This window comes from Aythya fuligula, chromosome 23 (assembly GCF_009819795.1).
Source record: "Aythya fuligula isolate bAytFul2 chromosome 23, bAytFul2.pri, whole genome shotgun sequence".
Lineage (NCBI taxonomy): Eukaryota > Metazoa > Chordata > Aves > Anseriformes > Anatidae > Aythya > Aythya fuligula.
Genome location: NC_045581.1, coordinates 6,029,713 through 6,045,000, shown reverse-complemented (window position 1 = coordinate 6,045,000; position 15,288 = coordinate 6,029,713). Strand labels below are relative to the sequence as shown.

The following is a 15,288-nucleotide window of genomic DNA, read 5'->3' as shown; positions in this document are numbered from 1 at the left end:
GAGAGCAGTGTACAAAGTGGAAGCCTTATAATGGAATTTAAAAATTGATGAGAAAAACTGGAACAATCTAAACTGATGTTAACTGAGTAATTAGGCAACATCAGGGCTGCAGTTTCTTTCATGCATAAGTGGCCATTAGGCAGCTACTACCCACACAACCTTTTTCCTCTCTCCTGGTCCTACAAGGACAGATCAGGCCTGGAGCCCAAGCATCCATGAACCATGTACAGGGTCAGAGCGAGGGCTTTGCACAGGGAGAAACCTCAGCTGCAGGGTCCCACTTTGGACCCCAAAACTACCCAGCTAATTGATGTAAGGGGTGTATCAGGTAAATCAGGGATTTCCCTTTCACTCCCAGGTGTGTGGTCATGACATTTTATCCTTCCCATCTGAGAAACTGCAGGATGGGGCAACAGGCAGAGCCCCGGGCCCAGCACAACCCCTGCACACACGGCCCCGCTCCCAGCGAACGCCTCCTGGGTGGCTGCAGCCCTGGCAGCTGGCACACGGAGCTGTGCTCCGCTCCCCTCCCTCCGTGGTTAATTATTCCAGCATTTCATTACTCACCTCACTTGGTTTCTTCGTTTCTCCTCCAGTGACGAATGAATTTCCAGGTGCTCTGTCGAGTGCTGTAGAGCGGAACCAGCGCAGCCGCTGCATGGCTGTAATTCGCTTGGACAGCTGCACGGCTGCTGCTGCTGCCTCCTTCCTCCCCTCCACATCCCCCTGGTGCAGACGGGGTGTGAGGAGGAAGAACTTACCCTGCCCAGAGCCACCTGCCCTCCTCATCCTCACGTGCAATTGCATCACGTCTGCACCCCAAAACACAGACCCCAGACACTGCATGGCTTTAAGCACAACAGGGTCGGCCAGCACCGGCTTGACAAAGTCCCACCGAGCAGGGTCTGTGCAATCTGGGAGCCAGCAGCATGTGGGGTTAAAAGAAAAAACATCCTGAGCTCCCTGAGTGGGGCCCAGCTGGACTAGATGAGGCAGGGTGGCTGCTTCATCTAATTCAAACAATTAGCGGGGTGTTTCCTTTCGCCAGCCTAAGTTCTGTTGAAAAGCAAAGGGAACTGCAGCCGTGGGTGGACTGTATGTATGGGGCACCCCCACGAGTTAATCAGTCATTTACAAAATGCTGATATAAATTGCTGTTAATTAGCTCTGTAAATGCTTATTCTGCTGGCTAAATTAGAACCTGCTGGAAGGGGTCAGATGTGCCAGCACAGCTTAATGTTATTTATTGATTTCTAAGGGGACTCTGTGGAGGTTTGGGGAGCCCTGAGAGACAGGTGAGCTCCACAGGCCTCTCCCATTTTGTGATTTGGTTTTCCTCACCTGTTCTCTGTCTGTTGCTTCCTTCGTGCCTGGCTGATTCGGCACAGCTGAACATCGTAGCAGCATCCTCAGGCCTGGAGACACAGTGCTGGCTGACCCAATGGGGCAGGTTTTCTCCTCTCCAGCGTCTGTTTCCCTCTACACGAGCTGGGTTTGGACTTGCAAACCCTGCTCCCAAAACCATCTCTACCACATCTTCACACCATGCTCAGTGCTATGGGACCCAGGGCAGCCCACAGCCCTTGTTCACACACTGACAGTCTGCCGGTGCCCTGGGGGACATACTTTAAGGACACTAAATCCCTTTGCAGAAGATTACAGTGCCAAAAGTGGGCAATAGCATAAAACTGAAATGCTACAACATCTACCTTAAGAGCATGAAGCCCCCAGCTGGGCCCGAAGCAGGGGCCAGGTGGCCTTGCCCCATGAACATGGCCTGGCTGCAGGACCCCAGCCAAAATGGCGCCCTTGTGAACCAAAAGGGTGACCAGAGACCTCCCAAAGGTGCTGACAATCCTTCCTCCATCCGTGTCCTCCTAAATCAAACAGGATCAGTGCTGTTGCCCCAGAATTCAAAGTAAAAAAATGTCTGAGGTTCACTGGGCCGTGGCCAGGCTGTGCCCAGCTCCAGCACTGGCCAACACGCGGCCCAGCATGCTGCCTGCTGAAACCTCTTGCTGCCTTCCTGCCAACCTCATTTCAGGTAAACCAGCCGAGGCCAGCTGAGAAGAGAATGAAACAAGAAAGACGAAGCGTCTGGCTTAGAAATCAGACAAATAAAAGGCAACGGGAAAGCCACAGAGAGCAGCAAACTCGCATCAGCGAAGCCGGCGTGGGCAGAGCAGGAGCAGGCAGCAGGACATCAAAGAGCGTGGAACACCCTTTTTATAAAACAAATTTTGTCAATCAGCACTGAGACACAAGCTAATTGCAGTCAGTCACCGGCGAGGGGGAGGGAGGAGGCGTTCAGCAGAGAACACAACCTAATTAAAGCAAATTGGAGCATCCTGGAGCAGACCCACCGGAGCTGACAGGCAGCCTGCAGAAGCCGGGGGCTCCGCAGACCCCGCTGTCCCACCACCCAGCAGGGCTCTGCTCACAGCCCTGTTTCTTCCTGCCTGCAGCGCTGAATAGGCCTGATAAAAACCTGCTGGAAAGGCAAAATAATCAATTCTGCACCCAGCCAGGGATTAACCCCGAGCTCTGGGATGGGGCAGTGACAAGTCGTTATTTCCTGCACCACGCTGAGGCTGCGACCTGGCCCTACAGCAGCGGCTGGGGAGGAACCACCACCTGCGTGGATGGAGAGGAAAAGCAGGGATATCTCACATTCATGGTGCTGTAACTCAAGGAACAGCTCTTTAACGTGGTCCCAGGGACTGCTGGACTCCACCATTTTGGTAGGGGCATGGAGATCTTTCTTCCAGGCTGCTTACTGCTGCAATTAAATGATTAATTTGTTGTCTGGCTCTACCTTTCTCTAGGGCTCAAAGGGATTAAAGTTCTGCCCCGTTTAGTTTCTAAGCTCCAAAATACTTCATTTGGAGTCTTGACCAGAAGAAAGGGACAAGGGACTGGAAAGGGACAGGGGCCTGAGGGTTTGCACCCCAAGGTTGCCCTCCAATGCTCCATCAGGAAAAGCAAACCACTGGAGCAAGAACCCCTGAGATCAGGCTGAATATGGGTCAGAGCAAAAACATGTTGACAAACTCTACCGGGGAAACCAGAAATGAAAATGTGCCTATTTATCACTGAAAAATTCATCAACTTCAGACACACTCAGAAAGCACAACAGCAGACACGTAACAACATATTCAATGTCCCTTTCCAACTAGAAAATTCTCTGCCAAATTAATTTCCAACTTGAAGCAATGCGAATTCAGCACCAGGCCTGGATCAAGAGACATTAACAGCAGTTAGTCTCACTTTGGGGAGCTGTGCTCCCGCCTTCAGTAGTAAAGTCGAGATATAAATCACAGTTTCAAGGGTTTTGTTTGTTTCCTCGAGGATCTTAAGTACCTGTTTTCAAAGGGGCTCTGCTGATCTGCTGTGGTGGAGGACCCGTGAGCTCCCCGAGCCCTCCCGGCAGACCGAGCATCAGCTCCCTGCTGGGGGGCAAGGGAGGGGAGGATGAGACCACAGCTGGAAAAACATCACATCTCATTAGTGCAGAGCAAGTGAGAAGAGAGGAGGGCACCAAAAGGGCTGGCAGACAGATGTCGGTTTGGTTCAGCTCCTTGCAGATAAGCCTGCTGCTGGCTGCGCAGCGCAGACCGTGTCCAGATTGGGGCTGTCTGCCCAGGGCAGGGAGAGGCGTGCCGCGGTGCTGATGGGGAAAGGGGCAAGGTCTGGCCTGAGTCCTCCGCTTTTTGCTGCTGCTGTGCGTTGCTGAGAGCCGGGACGTGCTTCTGAGTGGCTGTGGCACGAGGCCAGGACATGAAGGTCAGGAGCTTCCCCCAGCCTCCAGCCCCGGGGCCATGGGTGCATCCCTGCTGTCCTCATGCATGGGCACGTGTGTGCGTGCAGGTCAGCATCCAGAGGACCCTAGAAGAAAACTTCGGCAGCTCATGAAAAAGGCACCAGAGGAATGTAAGAAAAGCAATGCAAAAATTTATATTTTATTTTAATTCAAAAATTTAAAATAGCTTTCAAATTCAGTAAAGTATGCCTGGACACAATGAAAAGCCTCATATACAGAGACAGATAAATTAAATTGTATATATTGCAGACAAGCCAAGTGTATGTATAGATTACATATTTACACTTTTATGTAAACCATATTTATACATTTTATTACATTTACAAAAAAAAAGCTGATCTTCCACTACTGTTTACTACAATAATGAAAAAACATTTACATTGTGTCTTTACTGTACAAACTTTTGCTTCATAAAAATATATCTCTGTACAAAAGAGGGATTTTTTTTTTCTTTAATTTTTCTTTCTTTTTTTTTCTTTTTTTTTTTTTCTTTTCTTTTTTAAACATAATGCAAGTCCTCTGGGCGCAAGAATGAAGAATGTCACGTATCAGGTCCCAGCCAGCTTGCAAAAAAATGGGACAAGACCCCCGCCACTGCCTTTGTTGCTTGGGCAACAGTAGAAAATGGTAGATAATAGGCTGAAAGCAGCAAGTCTCGTTTAAGTACAGCTCCCATTCTCCCTACCTTGCTGTTAAAATACCTCGGGCTCGTTTTACACACCTTGACACAAGCTTCTCTTTGCTATTACTTTGATTGAGTGGGATTTGGAAAGGTCTGAAAAGCAAATGTGGGACCTGTTGTGTGCGTACATCGCTCCCCTCTGCCTGAGCTGCTTGGTGTGTGGCAGGGGCTGGGCTCTGCTGGCAGCCGGGAGAGGATTTTCTGCAGCTCAGCGGCAGGAGCCCGGTGAGGTCTGAGCTCTGCTGCTGCTGTTGGGGGATGCTGCAAGGTGCTGGAGTTGTGGGTGCTGAGAGAGGAGTCAGGACGTTGCCATCAATGGCACTAGAGCACAGGGGACTACAAAAGGGTGCTGCCTTCAGAATTTGTTTGGTTTCAGGATCTGCGATTCTATCATTTGCCATGCAAGGGAGCCTGGTCTCTTTGCTGTGATATGGGGATTTGGCAAAGGCAGGGAAGAATAGGCTGTAGGTTTGGCCAAGGGCATGTATAACATTAGAGTAGAACAAAGTATAACAAAATTAGAGTAGAAGGGGCCTTTGAAATCAAATACGGGCCAGAAGAGCAGGTGTGAAGTCAGGAACCAGCTCTCTCTCTGCACACAGAAGCAGGAACCTGGGGAATATCCTGATCTTGGTTACATCAGTGTGCGAGAGGCAGCTCCTGACTTCACCACAGCAGCTCGACTGAAGCAGACGAACTGCAGGGGAGATGTGCCCTGGCCTCAGCCTACTTGGGGTCCCCTCTTCTTACCTCCCCTTCAGCTTGCCCTGAGGTCCGTGTCCTGCAAGCTGGAGATGCTCCGGGAGAGGCAGGCGCCCTGCCAGCCCGTCCTGGCTACCTGAAGGAACATAGTCCCACAGCCATGGAGGGCTGCAACTGCCTCTGCCTGCATATTTGGCACAAGCTGGCAGCATGGCTTGCTGCAGGACTCGCTCTGTCAAGGTCCAGCACTGGCCCTGAGCTACGTGTGCACCCACCTCTGTGCGGCAGCGCCTGACTTTCCTCCGCGTTGCATCAGGGCTCTGGCTCGCACATGAGCTTCCACCCACCTCTGAGGAATAAATCAGAGTGCCTCTGCAATGCTTTGGGGAGCAAAGGCGGCATTTTTTGGCAGGCTGGCTGGTGAGCAAATAGGCTGTAGAACGCTGCTTACTCTAAGAGTGCTGAATAAGAGACAGAAGTAAAAAAAATAATATATATTTATACATATACACGCGCACACACACACACGCACACAGTAAACAAATAAACAAAACAGAAAAAAACTACCCTGTGGTGTTCATTAGACAAAACCTCAGCTGACGTTAGGTAGGGGAGAGCCAGTGTTTAAATGCAAGCATGGATGTAAACACCACCCCTTTTGTTTTCATTATTCTCCCATCAAGTTTTCTGTAAGAAAAAGATGCTTCATTGACTTACTGCTCTAAGTCAACTGTATTTCAGAGAGGTGCTTGACATAGTTTGGTAAAATGGCACTGTTGCCTTCGTTGACTCTTGTCTGGTGTAAGAAACTGTGACTCAAACCAAACAGACTAAACCCCTAAATCAACAAGAGCAGCGCTCCTCTTTATTAGAGGAGGAAAGTGTCATCACAAAAGCATCGTTCGTTTATAAGGGAGGAAAAATGTCAAGCTGCCTTATCTGTTCTCACGAAAGCCAAGCCAACCTTTCTGCTCCTGGGAAATAAAGGGAAGAGCTTTGGATAGAAATTAAAACTCTTATTGCATTGCCATTTGGAGGATCAATATGGAAAGGGCAAAGGCTTCTGAATGCTACTGGTGTGCGTGGGGGCACCGTTATTTGTTATAGTTATTTTTAAAGAGGTTTTTGTCCCTTCATGTCTGTCAGCAGTTTTCTTATTAGGGTGTTTGGGAATGGCTAAAATTGGCAGTCACCAGGAGAAGGAAAGAGGTGGAGGGAAGTTTTCTTATCAGCCCTGAAAGCAGCCTCAGGTTCAAAGAGACAGTGTCAATGACGAAGATGGGGGCAGAAGAAACCCAACAAGAACGTACAAAGGAAAATTAAATACAGGGAAGAAAAGTTTGAAAAGGTCCCATTTGAAAACATCTGTTTAGACAAACCAACAAACAACCCATACAACCAGATAAAGACAAATCAAGTATTCACCTTCTCCCGTACCGGTATTTTCCATGAACCCCAAGCAGCACCTCGTGCAGTGTGACCTGCACTCGTCCTTCCTGTCCAAGCTCCCCCCAAAAGTGGAGGGGACCCCACACACCCCGCTGCTCCCTGCAGCGTATCGATCCCACCGCCTCACTTCCCAGGTCCTCCACTTCCCCAGGCTTTGACATCGGGCTGAAACCCACCGGGAGCACGGGAGAGAGGAGCTGTGCTGGAGCAGACCTTTGGTTGGCTCCGTTATCCACGGCAGGATGCAGAAGGAGGACGAGGATGACAGAGGACAACCCAGCAGTCTCTCGGGAGTTAACACAAAGTCCAACAAGGTGTAGCAGCTTCTCCACAGCCTCAACACGGTTGGGAGGAGGGAGATGGGAGGGAATGGATGGAGGCTAGTGAGGTGAAACACAATCATCCGCTAGATACCAACCCGGAGGAGTCTGGACAATGGGAAAGGAAGGGCGAGAGAGGAGGAAACAGTTGGTTCTTATGAGCAGAAATGAAAGCCCGTAAAGCTTTGCTATCTCAAACTAAGAACTTGCCAGGCTAGAAGTGCCTGTGAGGGCCGCTTGATGCTTTTAGAATCATAGAATCACAGAATTTTGTTTACAACGGCAAGTTATTCCTCTGCCTCTGTGCAGTAAAACTTCTAACCCTCTTGGTTTACCTTCCTCTGTACTCTCTCTCGTGCTCCCTTTCTGCCCACTCACCGCATGGGGACGAGTGCTATACAGCTGTGCACACAGTGCTGACTGTGAACTCCGTCTCGTTGGCCATGATGTCCGTGGGCTGCAGGTTTCGGTCATACATAGGGTTTTCAAATGTTGCTCGGACGTTGGTGTTTTCATGGCCTGCATAGCCATTGAATGGGACTTTTGGTCTTCTCCTACAGACAGCCAGAGAGAAAATCCAGAGAGGTCACAGTTACTCCTGCTGTAGGCAGCACAACCGCACAGGCGAAGTCAGTGGAAAGGAGAGAGCTGCTTTTGAACATGGTAAACACCTGGGGGAAAGGCAGCAGGGATCTATAACAAATCTTATTATAGACCTGTGGTAAAGGAAGCTCTCTGGGCTTTGCTATAGGCCTAAGCATGCTCCGTCTGTAGAGCAGCCAGTCCACACAATGCTTTGAAGTGCAACAACATTTCTACAGCAACGCACTGATCAGGAGAAATTCGTGATTTACAACATATGCAAAGCCGAAGTATGAAATTTACTTTGCCTTATCCTACTTAATGTTGCCACAAATCTTATTGATGGTCATAATAGCGCTCAGCACTCTCCTCACCTAACACCCTTGTCCTTCCATGCATGCTTGCTCCATTACTTTTTTTTTACTTTCTACACTAAATGAGAAACCAGGTCTAGGGGGAGTGCTTTTAAGTCAAGCTCACAAATATTTCTGTCAACCCCATTATTTTGTTTCACTTACTGGCATCTTTCCTGAAACCTACCTGTGTTTGTACAGATAAAGCACGAACCCTGCAATAATCAGGGCTATGAAAGGCACAAGAATGGCAGCTGCCACAGAACTGCTGTTTGATGCAAAATGGTGTCCTATTGATTCTGGATCATTTTCCATCATGCTGATGTCTGAAACACAGCAAAGGTAACCAAATTTCAAAACACCGCTGCAGGAAATGGGGTTTGCTTGACTTACAGGCTACCTCTTCAAGGACAGAACAAGTTACAAGTGTTGCTGTAAAAGGTAATCAAAAGCTTCTGGCTTTCGTGAAGAAAGGTTTGGAGATCTAGCCTAGCTCAGGCATTATCATTTATTGAGGAGTGCAATTAAAGATAGATGTAAACAGATTAACCTTACTGAAACGCTCATGCTTGGATACGTAAAGCCAGGCTTTAAGAGAGACTTCCAAAGGCCACAATAATGAGCATCTAATTCTCCATAAAGGTGAGAAGACTCCAGGGTTAGATTCCAAAAATGCTAAGAGGCCTAAGAGCTTAAGCCACATTTTAAGAGAGATTTAGAGGCTTAGACCTTGGGTAGTCTAAGCTCTCAAGTGCCTCTGTGACTTCTGAAAGTGCGATGGAGATGCTTTTTGTGGCAGCAATGGGACCTGGGCTCTTAGGTCAGACATCTGGCAAGATGGGGAAAAAAATGTGCCCAGGTGCTCTTTTGTGCCTCCAAACTCCTTCTGTCTTTGAACAGAAACATGTTTATTTAAATGCCTCATTTTAGTTCCCAAGTTAAAAATGTTCTTGTTGTGTTGTTTGTCTTCCTCAGATCTTGTGTTATCCAAGTTGAGGAGGGGGGTTTAGTCTCCCTTGTCAGAATATCCAATGTTTAAGGTGTTTGAACACCAGCTAGAGCAGAGCTGCTGCATCCACTGTGCAGGGAGGTACCAGAGGTGAGAACGAAGCAGCTTGCAGGGTGGAAACGCTTTCAGGGAATTGCGATCCCTTCCTTCCTGTGCAGCGTGGATGGCTCTGCCTCAAAACTGAAAAACCAGCAGCTGCTTCAGATGCAACCACCTCCATCTCCCTTGGCTATGGAGACATGAGGGCACCCGAGTTCTCCACCCCAGTGGCTGGTTTGGGTTTTGCCAGCTCTCTTGTAAATGATATATGGTGGAGAGAAGCACAGGGGAGACAGGCTGGGCCTTCACTGGGAAGGGCTACATGAAACCTGACAGGACAAAAACGACTGGAGGAATCTGGCCCAGCAGGGTTGAAAACTACTGCCAGGGGCAGTAGGATTGTTCCCTGCTTGAAAACCTCCACTACCACCAATATCTAGCCTTTGACAATTAAGGGAGGAAGTGTTAGAGGAAGGTTACCCAGTCTCTGAAGACCAAACTGCCCAAACCCTTTGCCACGCACGAAGCCCTGGTACACAAACGTGCCACTTGACGACTCCGATGAGACCTGCAATGACATGAGACCAGAGATTAACACATTTCTGCAACACTTCCCTGGGTTTTCAGCACCCATCTCTTTCAACTTCACGCACAGCATTAATTTAATTCAATTCCTCAGAAAAAAAAGTGGCATTTTTTAAGGAAGTTTAACTGCCCAACAACTTGTTAAGACTCTCACATCTCGAGGGGAGGGGGGTGGAGGAAATCTTGTTTGCAATAAGCTACAGACCATGCTGCTGATTCAACAGGGATAGCAATGACCTTGAGCTACGACTGTCCATGGGTCAATCAGATGCACACTTCTTCTAAGCTCCAGTAGATCTCTTATGGGCATGGGAAGCTACCCAACACAGAAATTGGGGTGAGAAGTTGACTCCGTAAGGAAAGATTAGCTCTTCTAACTTGATGTTACAGAGATATAAAACGTTAACATGGAATTAATCATGTTGGTTTCTCCTCTAGTGCTATCTGGAAGACTTACAGATAACCAGAGGGCAGTAAGAAAAAAATACAGCTACAAGGGAGTGTGGAAGAGCTGACTGCTCATGTAACATTATCTCACGTGCTGGAAGAATGCCCTATGTGCCCTTCAAGCAAGCAGGGCACTGGAGGATAACAGCCTCATATTGCTACCAGCTAAGGGAGTTATTTCACCAGCTGCAGTGAGAGGAAAGCTGGGGTTATGATAGAATTGGGATGGATGAATCATGTGGACTTTGTATACGATGTGTCCATGCACTTACGTGTCCATCTAGAGCCCATTTATCATTTTTGAACTTGTTTAAAAAGATCTCCACTGGCCCCATTATCTGATAAACCTGGAGAAGCAGGTGCACGTCTTCTTTCTTGTAAATGCCTGGAACACAAGTGACTTTGAATCATGAGATCGTAACAACAATTCGAAGTAATTCACTTGCTACCTGTCAGAGTAGAGAAATCATCTCAGAATGGACAACAACTCCTCCTATAAATCCATCAGTGGGATACACCAGGAAACACACCACAAAACCACAATCCCACACCCATCCCCCAGGATATTAAAGACATTTTGCACACAGGAAGAGACTCAGCTGTTAATGTTTAGCTTGTATTGCCAGGTCAGTAACAGTGCTCCTTCAAGGGCAGGGACAAGGGCACTTGTGCCATTTAATTGTTTGTATTACACTACAAATCCACCACTCCGGCCCTATGGGAATGGAAAACGGACTGGGTTGTGCTGCCTTTCAGTTGGAGTCACAGCAAACCCAGGTATAGGACACACCATTCAGGTAGCTGAGCACGCTGCCTCTTTCCCTGAGACAACACTGTGAGTATAAATCCCTACAGATGGCCACATCAGCTCCCTTACCAGACACCTGAAGCTCCACGCCGCTGTGGTCTATTAAAGTGGCATTGACTTTACTGGTGACAGGGTCGAAGCTGGTGACAGACAGCATCGCAGGCTGCTTCTTTCCCATGTATTCATAGGAGCCTTTCCAAAGGGAATTTCTTGCGAACACGTCAGCAGGCACTAGAAACCACAGCAAACGGGGACACAAACACAAGAGCATTGCATTGCTGCTTATTTCCATTTTTCAGAAATCAAAATAGAGTGAATTTCTTTCTTTCCTCGAATTCAAAAATATGTATTTAAATATCTCGAATCCCACCCACTCTCTGTATTATCATCACTGAGTACAAAGCCAAAGAGAGGAGAACAAACAAGCTGATGACTTTAATTTTGTTGTTTTGACAAAAAAAATGCCATGAAAATTTTAAAAACAAACAAAACCTAAAAATGGATTCTTAGGAAAAGCTAGCACACACACACACAAAATCCCAACATCCACCAAAGTTTTAAAAAAGCTCTGATGTAAAACATCCTAGAGGGCTTGACTCTCCAGGGAGTGCAGTGGATGTTGGTGCTCGACTCCCTCAAGGCTCCTGTCCATTCTCCAGCCAAGCATGAAGGAACAGGATGGGGCGTGCGGGCTTTTTTCACCAGCCCTGCTGTTTTAGGTGTTTTTTTGGCTGCTCTGGGGGCAGGGTAGGAAGGGATGGACCTCACCCTTTGCCACAGAGAGCCAGCCCCATCACGTACCTGACACCTTGGCGAGCGGCGGGTCCCGCGCAGTGCCAACCGGCCTTCCACTGGGGCGGATGTCAGCTGGAAGAGAGGGACAAACCCCAAACCAATGAATATTGGTGCATCCGACACTGTTGAGACACTGTTTTTTTCTGTCGTGGCAGTACTCAAAAAGGACAGCCCTCACCTGATGTTGCTTGCACACATAATGGGGCCAACCGTCCTACAGGGGCTTTGCATGGGTTCCTGCCCACCTGCTGCAGACTGAATCAGCACAAGGCTTTCATTTACTGTCCTTGCCATCATTAATTGCCTTGCCACCTGCTCCAAACCAGTGTCCTGAGATAGCTACCATGCTCCCCAAGAGCCACGCAGCTGGATTTCAAGACTACATGTTCCTGACCTAAGACTTTAGCTTTGGGGCAAATAAAAGGTTGGTAAGGTGCAGACCAAGGTTCATCTCGTGCAGATATTTCTAGGTCCAAGCCACCTGGCAGAAATCCCCCCATCTTTGCCCTGCTTCCCTCCTGGGAGCTGGGCAAGACCCTGTGGCAGCTGTGGTATCTGCAACCAGCTCAGCCATGCAAACCCATGACTCTCTCTAAAGAGCCAGTGTAGCTCCAAGAGCAGAGCTGTTTTCTCTTGGGCTGCAATGCTCCCCTCTGCAGAGATGTAAGGAGAAGCCAAGCTGGCATCATGCTGCTCAGAGCTTTTACCGAGGCAAATGGGTGGTTTTCCCGTCCAGCTGCCATCTGCTTTGCAGGTTCGATGCTCAGATCCTCCAGTGAGATAGTACCCGTTCTGACAGGAATAGATCAAGGTGTAGCCCAGGGATGGCAAATCCAGAGCCCCGACGTTGGCGTGGGAGGGGGTTTCTGGCTGCTTACAGTGGTGAGCTGAAAAGCACAAAACCAGAGGTGAGATTCCCCACCCAGAAAGGCAGAAGAGTGTCACCAGTGAGATCAGCAGGGACGCAAATGTCTTTGAAGACCATTTTTCAGCAAAAGCTTTCTCTGATCACTGAGGGAGACAATGCCATGCCTGGATTTTTCCCAGCCTGATGAATTAATGAGACCATTTCCTGTGCTTCGCTGGCCAGATTGCTCTTCCTGGCTGAAGCTCTCAGGGGATCCTTCACGCAGTTCCAGCTTCCATGAACTAAAAAAAAAATCAGGCACCATTATCCCTCATCTTTTAAAGAAAAAAAAGTCAAAACCGAATGATGCTAAAGACCTTGTGCCTGAAACATGGAAGAGAAGAAAACTCAGTTCACCCTCTTAGAGCTGAGCAGGAGTTTGAGCTTCTTGGGGTTCCCTTGTAGCTGCACTCAGAAAGGCTGGGAAAAGAAACTGAACAGCCTCCTTCCTTCTCTCTTTCAGCTTTCATCCCAGCAATGTGTCCCAGAAACATCTGCAGGCCAAAACGTGCCTTCACAGGACATCAGGGCCCAGTAAGTCAAGCCAACGACTCCAGGGGGTGCACTCCAGATCTGTTTTTACATAACCTTTCTTCACAGGACCAGTGTCCTACTAATAATTTGCATCTACCTGTTCATAGGATCACACAGCAAGTCCTCAGAAGCGTGCAATACCCATAAATTCCTATAATTGCTCAATAACTTCCAGGAGATGGCCTACAGAAACCTAAGCTGAGCTTGTCCAACTGCCTGCCACCAGAGAGAGCGTGTGCGTGTGCCGCTCTATCAGGCCTTGTAGTAAACGTGTCACCACTTTCCTTGAGAAGTTACGGCACCCAGCTAATCCATCACAGCGCCAGGAAGCTCGCTCTCACCCACGCTGTAAATTTCCTGGTTCTGTTGCTCTCAAACCGCTCATGAATGAAAACAAATCCTCGGCAGCCTTCATGAGGTATTATCTTCATCCTCGTTTTAAAGAAGGTGGAAAATAAAATTCGGAAAGGCTGAGAGACCAACCTGAACTCGCACAGCCATAAAGCTACATCCGAGACCCCAGCTCCGAGCCCGTAGCCCTGCTCGGAGCCAGCAGCTCAGCACCACACGAGCAGTGAGTGCATCCACTCTACGCTCCTGTGCTGCAGACAGTGAATGCTGTTCACAGAACCTAACAGCAACAGCTCAGCAGCCCTCGCTGACACGAATAAGTCAAAAATAACTTCTGTTTCAACACATCTCGCACCAGGAGCAAAATCCCACTTACAGTCACAGCTGCTGCCGCATCCCTGCCATCTTCCAATTCAGCAGAGGGAAGCCTGTGAATCTGGGGTCACGTTCCCTTCACCAAGGCGAGCAGTGGGGAAAGGCAGCTTCCAACACAACTGCCCCCTCTCCCCTGATGCTACCTGTAGGAGTTTTGAAAGGCAGGCACCCAGCGGGGTTACCAGCCTGGGCTGCTCGCAGCATGCGTCCCTGCAGGGTTTGTTAACTGAAAAATATCTCACCAATAAACCGTCTCACAAGAGAGAGGGAGAAGATTTGTAGTACTTATGATACAGAGGCCATGATGGATATTACAGCTTAAATACATTAACTCAAATTCCTTCTGGTGTAGCAGGGAAAAGATGATGGACAGCTTAAAACAAAGAGCAACACATTATTAAAGACGAAGAGAAACACTGCTTTGCTGGAGAACCCTTCTGGCTAAATGTTAACCACGTCCCTGGAGTGCGAGCTCACATCTCGGCCCTCAAATGTGGTTTCAGAAGCACAGCACAAAGCCTCACCTCAAACTACATCTCTGAGGAAGGAACAAGTTAAACAAAAATCCTATCTGAAACCAGAAGCGGCTGCTGGTATAATCATGTCAGCAGAGAAGTGATCATGCGGGCTCCCCTTTTCTTCAAGGACGTGGTTTTTCAGAGCCTTCCCCAAAAAGATACCAGCTCTTCAGCGCCAGCCATTTGCATGGTGAGATAAGCACAACAAAAATATAACTGTACGGTCAAAGGCACAAAATGTCCCAAAACTTACGGACGCAGTCTGGCTGCACGCCGCTCCACGTCAGGTTGGGGAGGCAGGTGCGGGTGGTTGAGCCCTGCAGCAGGTACCCCTTCTGGCACTTGAAGAAAATGACGCTTCCCACCTGTTTCAACAGGAGACAAAACACCGAACTTGCCACTGCAATGCACTTATAATACAAAAGCACTCCTATAATTTTCATCTGTACACTGAAAAGACGATTTGCCCGCTTTCTGCACTCACCCCCCTGCCAGAATCCAGTGCCAAGACGTCCCTCAGAGCCCCTGGAAACCTGCTGCCTTTAGCTGTGCTGAGAGTTACTTTGTTCAGTGATAAGGAAGGCTGCTACATCTTGTAAAAACAACCAGAGCTAGCATTGTATTTAGAAATGGCTAAAACGTCTGCCAAAAGGGACATTCAGAACAACTAGTATCGATAAACATTGCTCAGCCACAGTGTCAGTGCCAAATTGGACTGTGAACAGCAAAAAGGATCACAAAAACTGAAAACTGACTCCTCAACGTGCCTGAGGTATGCCTACTTTTTGCAGATTATTGCCTTTGTGTATTTGGTTTCAAGGTAGCAAAGATCACCCCCTGCTTCAGGCAGGTGGCAGTGTGACGCAGTTTGGCTGTGAGCCCCAATACTTCAGTGGGATTTGCTTTTAAACCAAAATACGCTGGCAAACGATCCCCACGTAGGGCTTTGAACATCTCCTCTGTCCTCCACCCCAGGAAGGCTGTACTATGCTGGGGTGAAATTTCCCCAAAT

The 15,288-nt window shown here is 48.4% G+C and overlaps 1 protein-coding gene across 2 annotated transcripts in view; it reads right to left on the bottom strand.

Moving 5' to 3' along the window:
* Positions 1-5,719: 5,719 nt before the first annotated feature.
* The window catches only part of CSMD2 (CUB and Sushi multiple domains 2), a 285,673-nt gene continuing 276,104 nt past the window's right edge, over positions 5,720-15,288 (bottom strand). For both annotated transcript variants that reach the window (XM_032202121.1, XM_032202122.1), the window contains 9 exons: positions 14,530-14,641; positions 12,299-12,478; positions 11,598-11,663; positions 10,866-11,027; positions 10,261-10,373; positions 9,437-9,524; positions 8,096-8,234; positions 7,352-7,527; positions 5,720-7,081 (listed from right to left, as the gene is read on the bottom strand). In XM_032202121.1, coding sequence (XP_032058012.1) covers positions 7,368-7,527; positions 8,096-8,234; positions 9,437-9,524; positions 10,261-10,373; positions 10,866-11,027; positions 11,598-11,663; positions 12,299-12,478; positions 14,530-14,641 — 1,020 coding nt within the window. In that variant the 3' untranslated portion in view covers positions 5,720-7,081; positions 7,352-7,367. The remainder of the gene's footprint in view (positions 7,082-7,351; positions 7,528-8,095; positions 8,235-9,436; positions 9,525-10,260; positions 10,374-10,865; positions 11,028-11,597; positions 11,664-12,298; positions 12,479-14,529; positions 14,642-15,288) is intronic.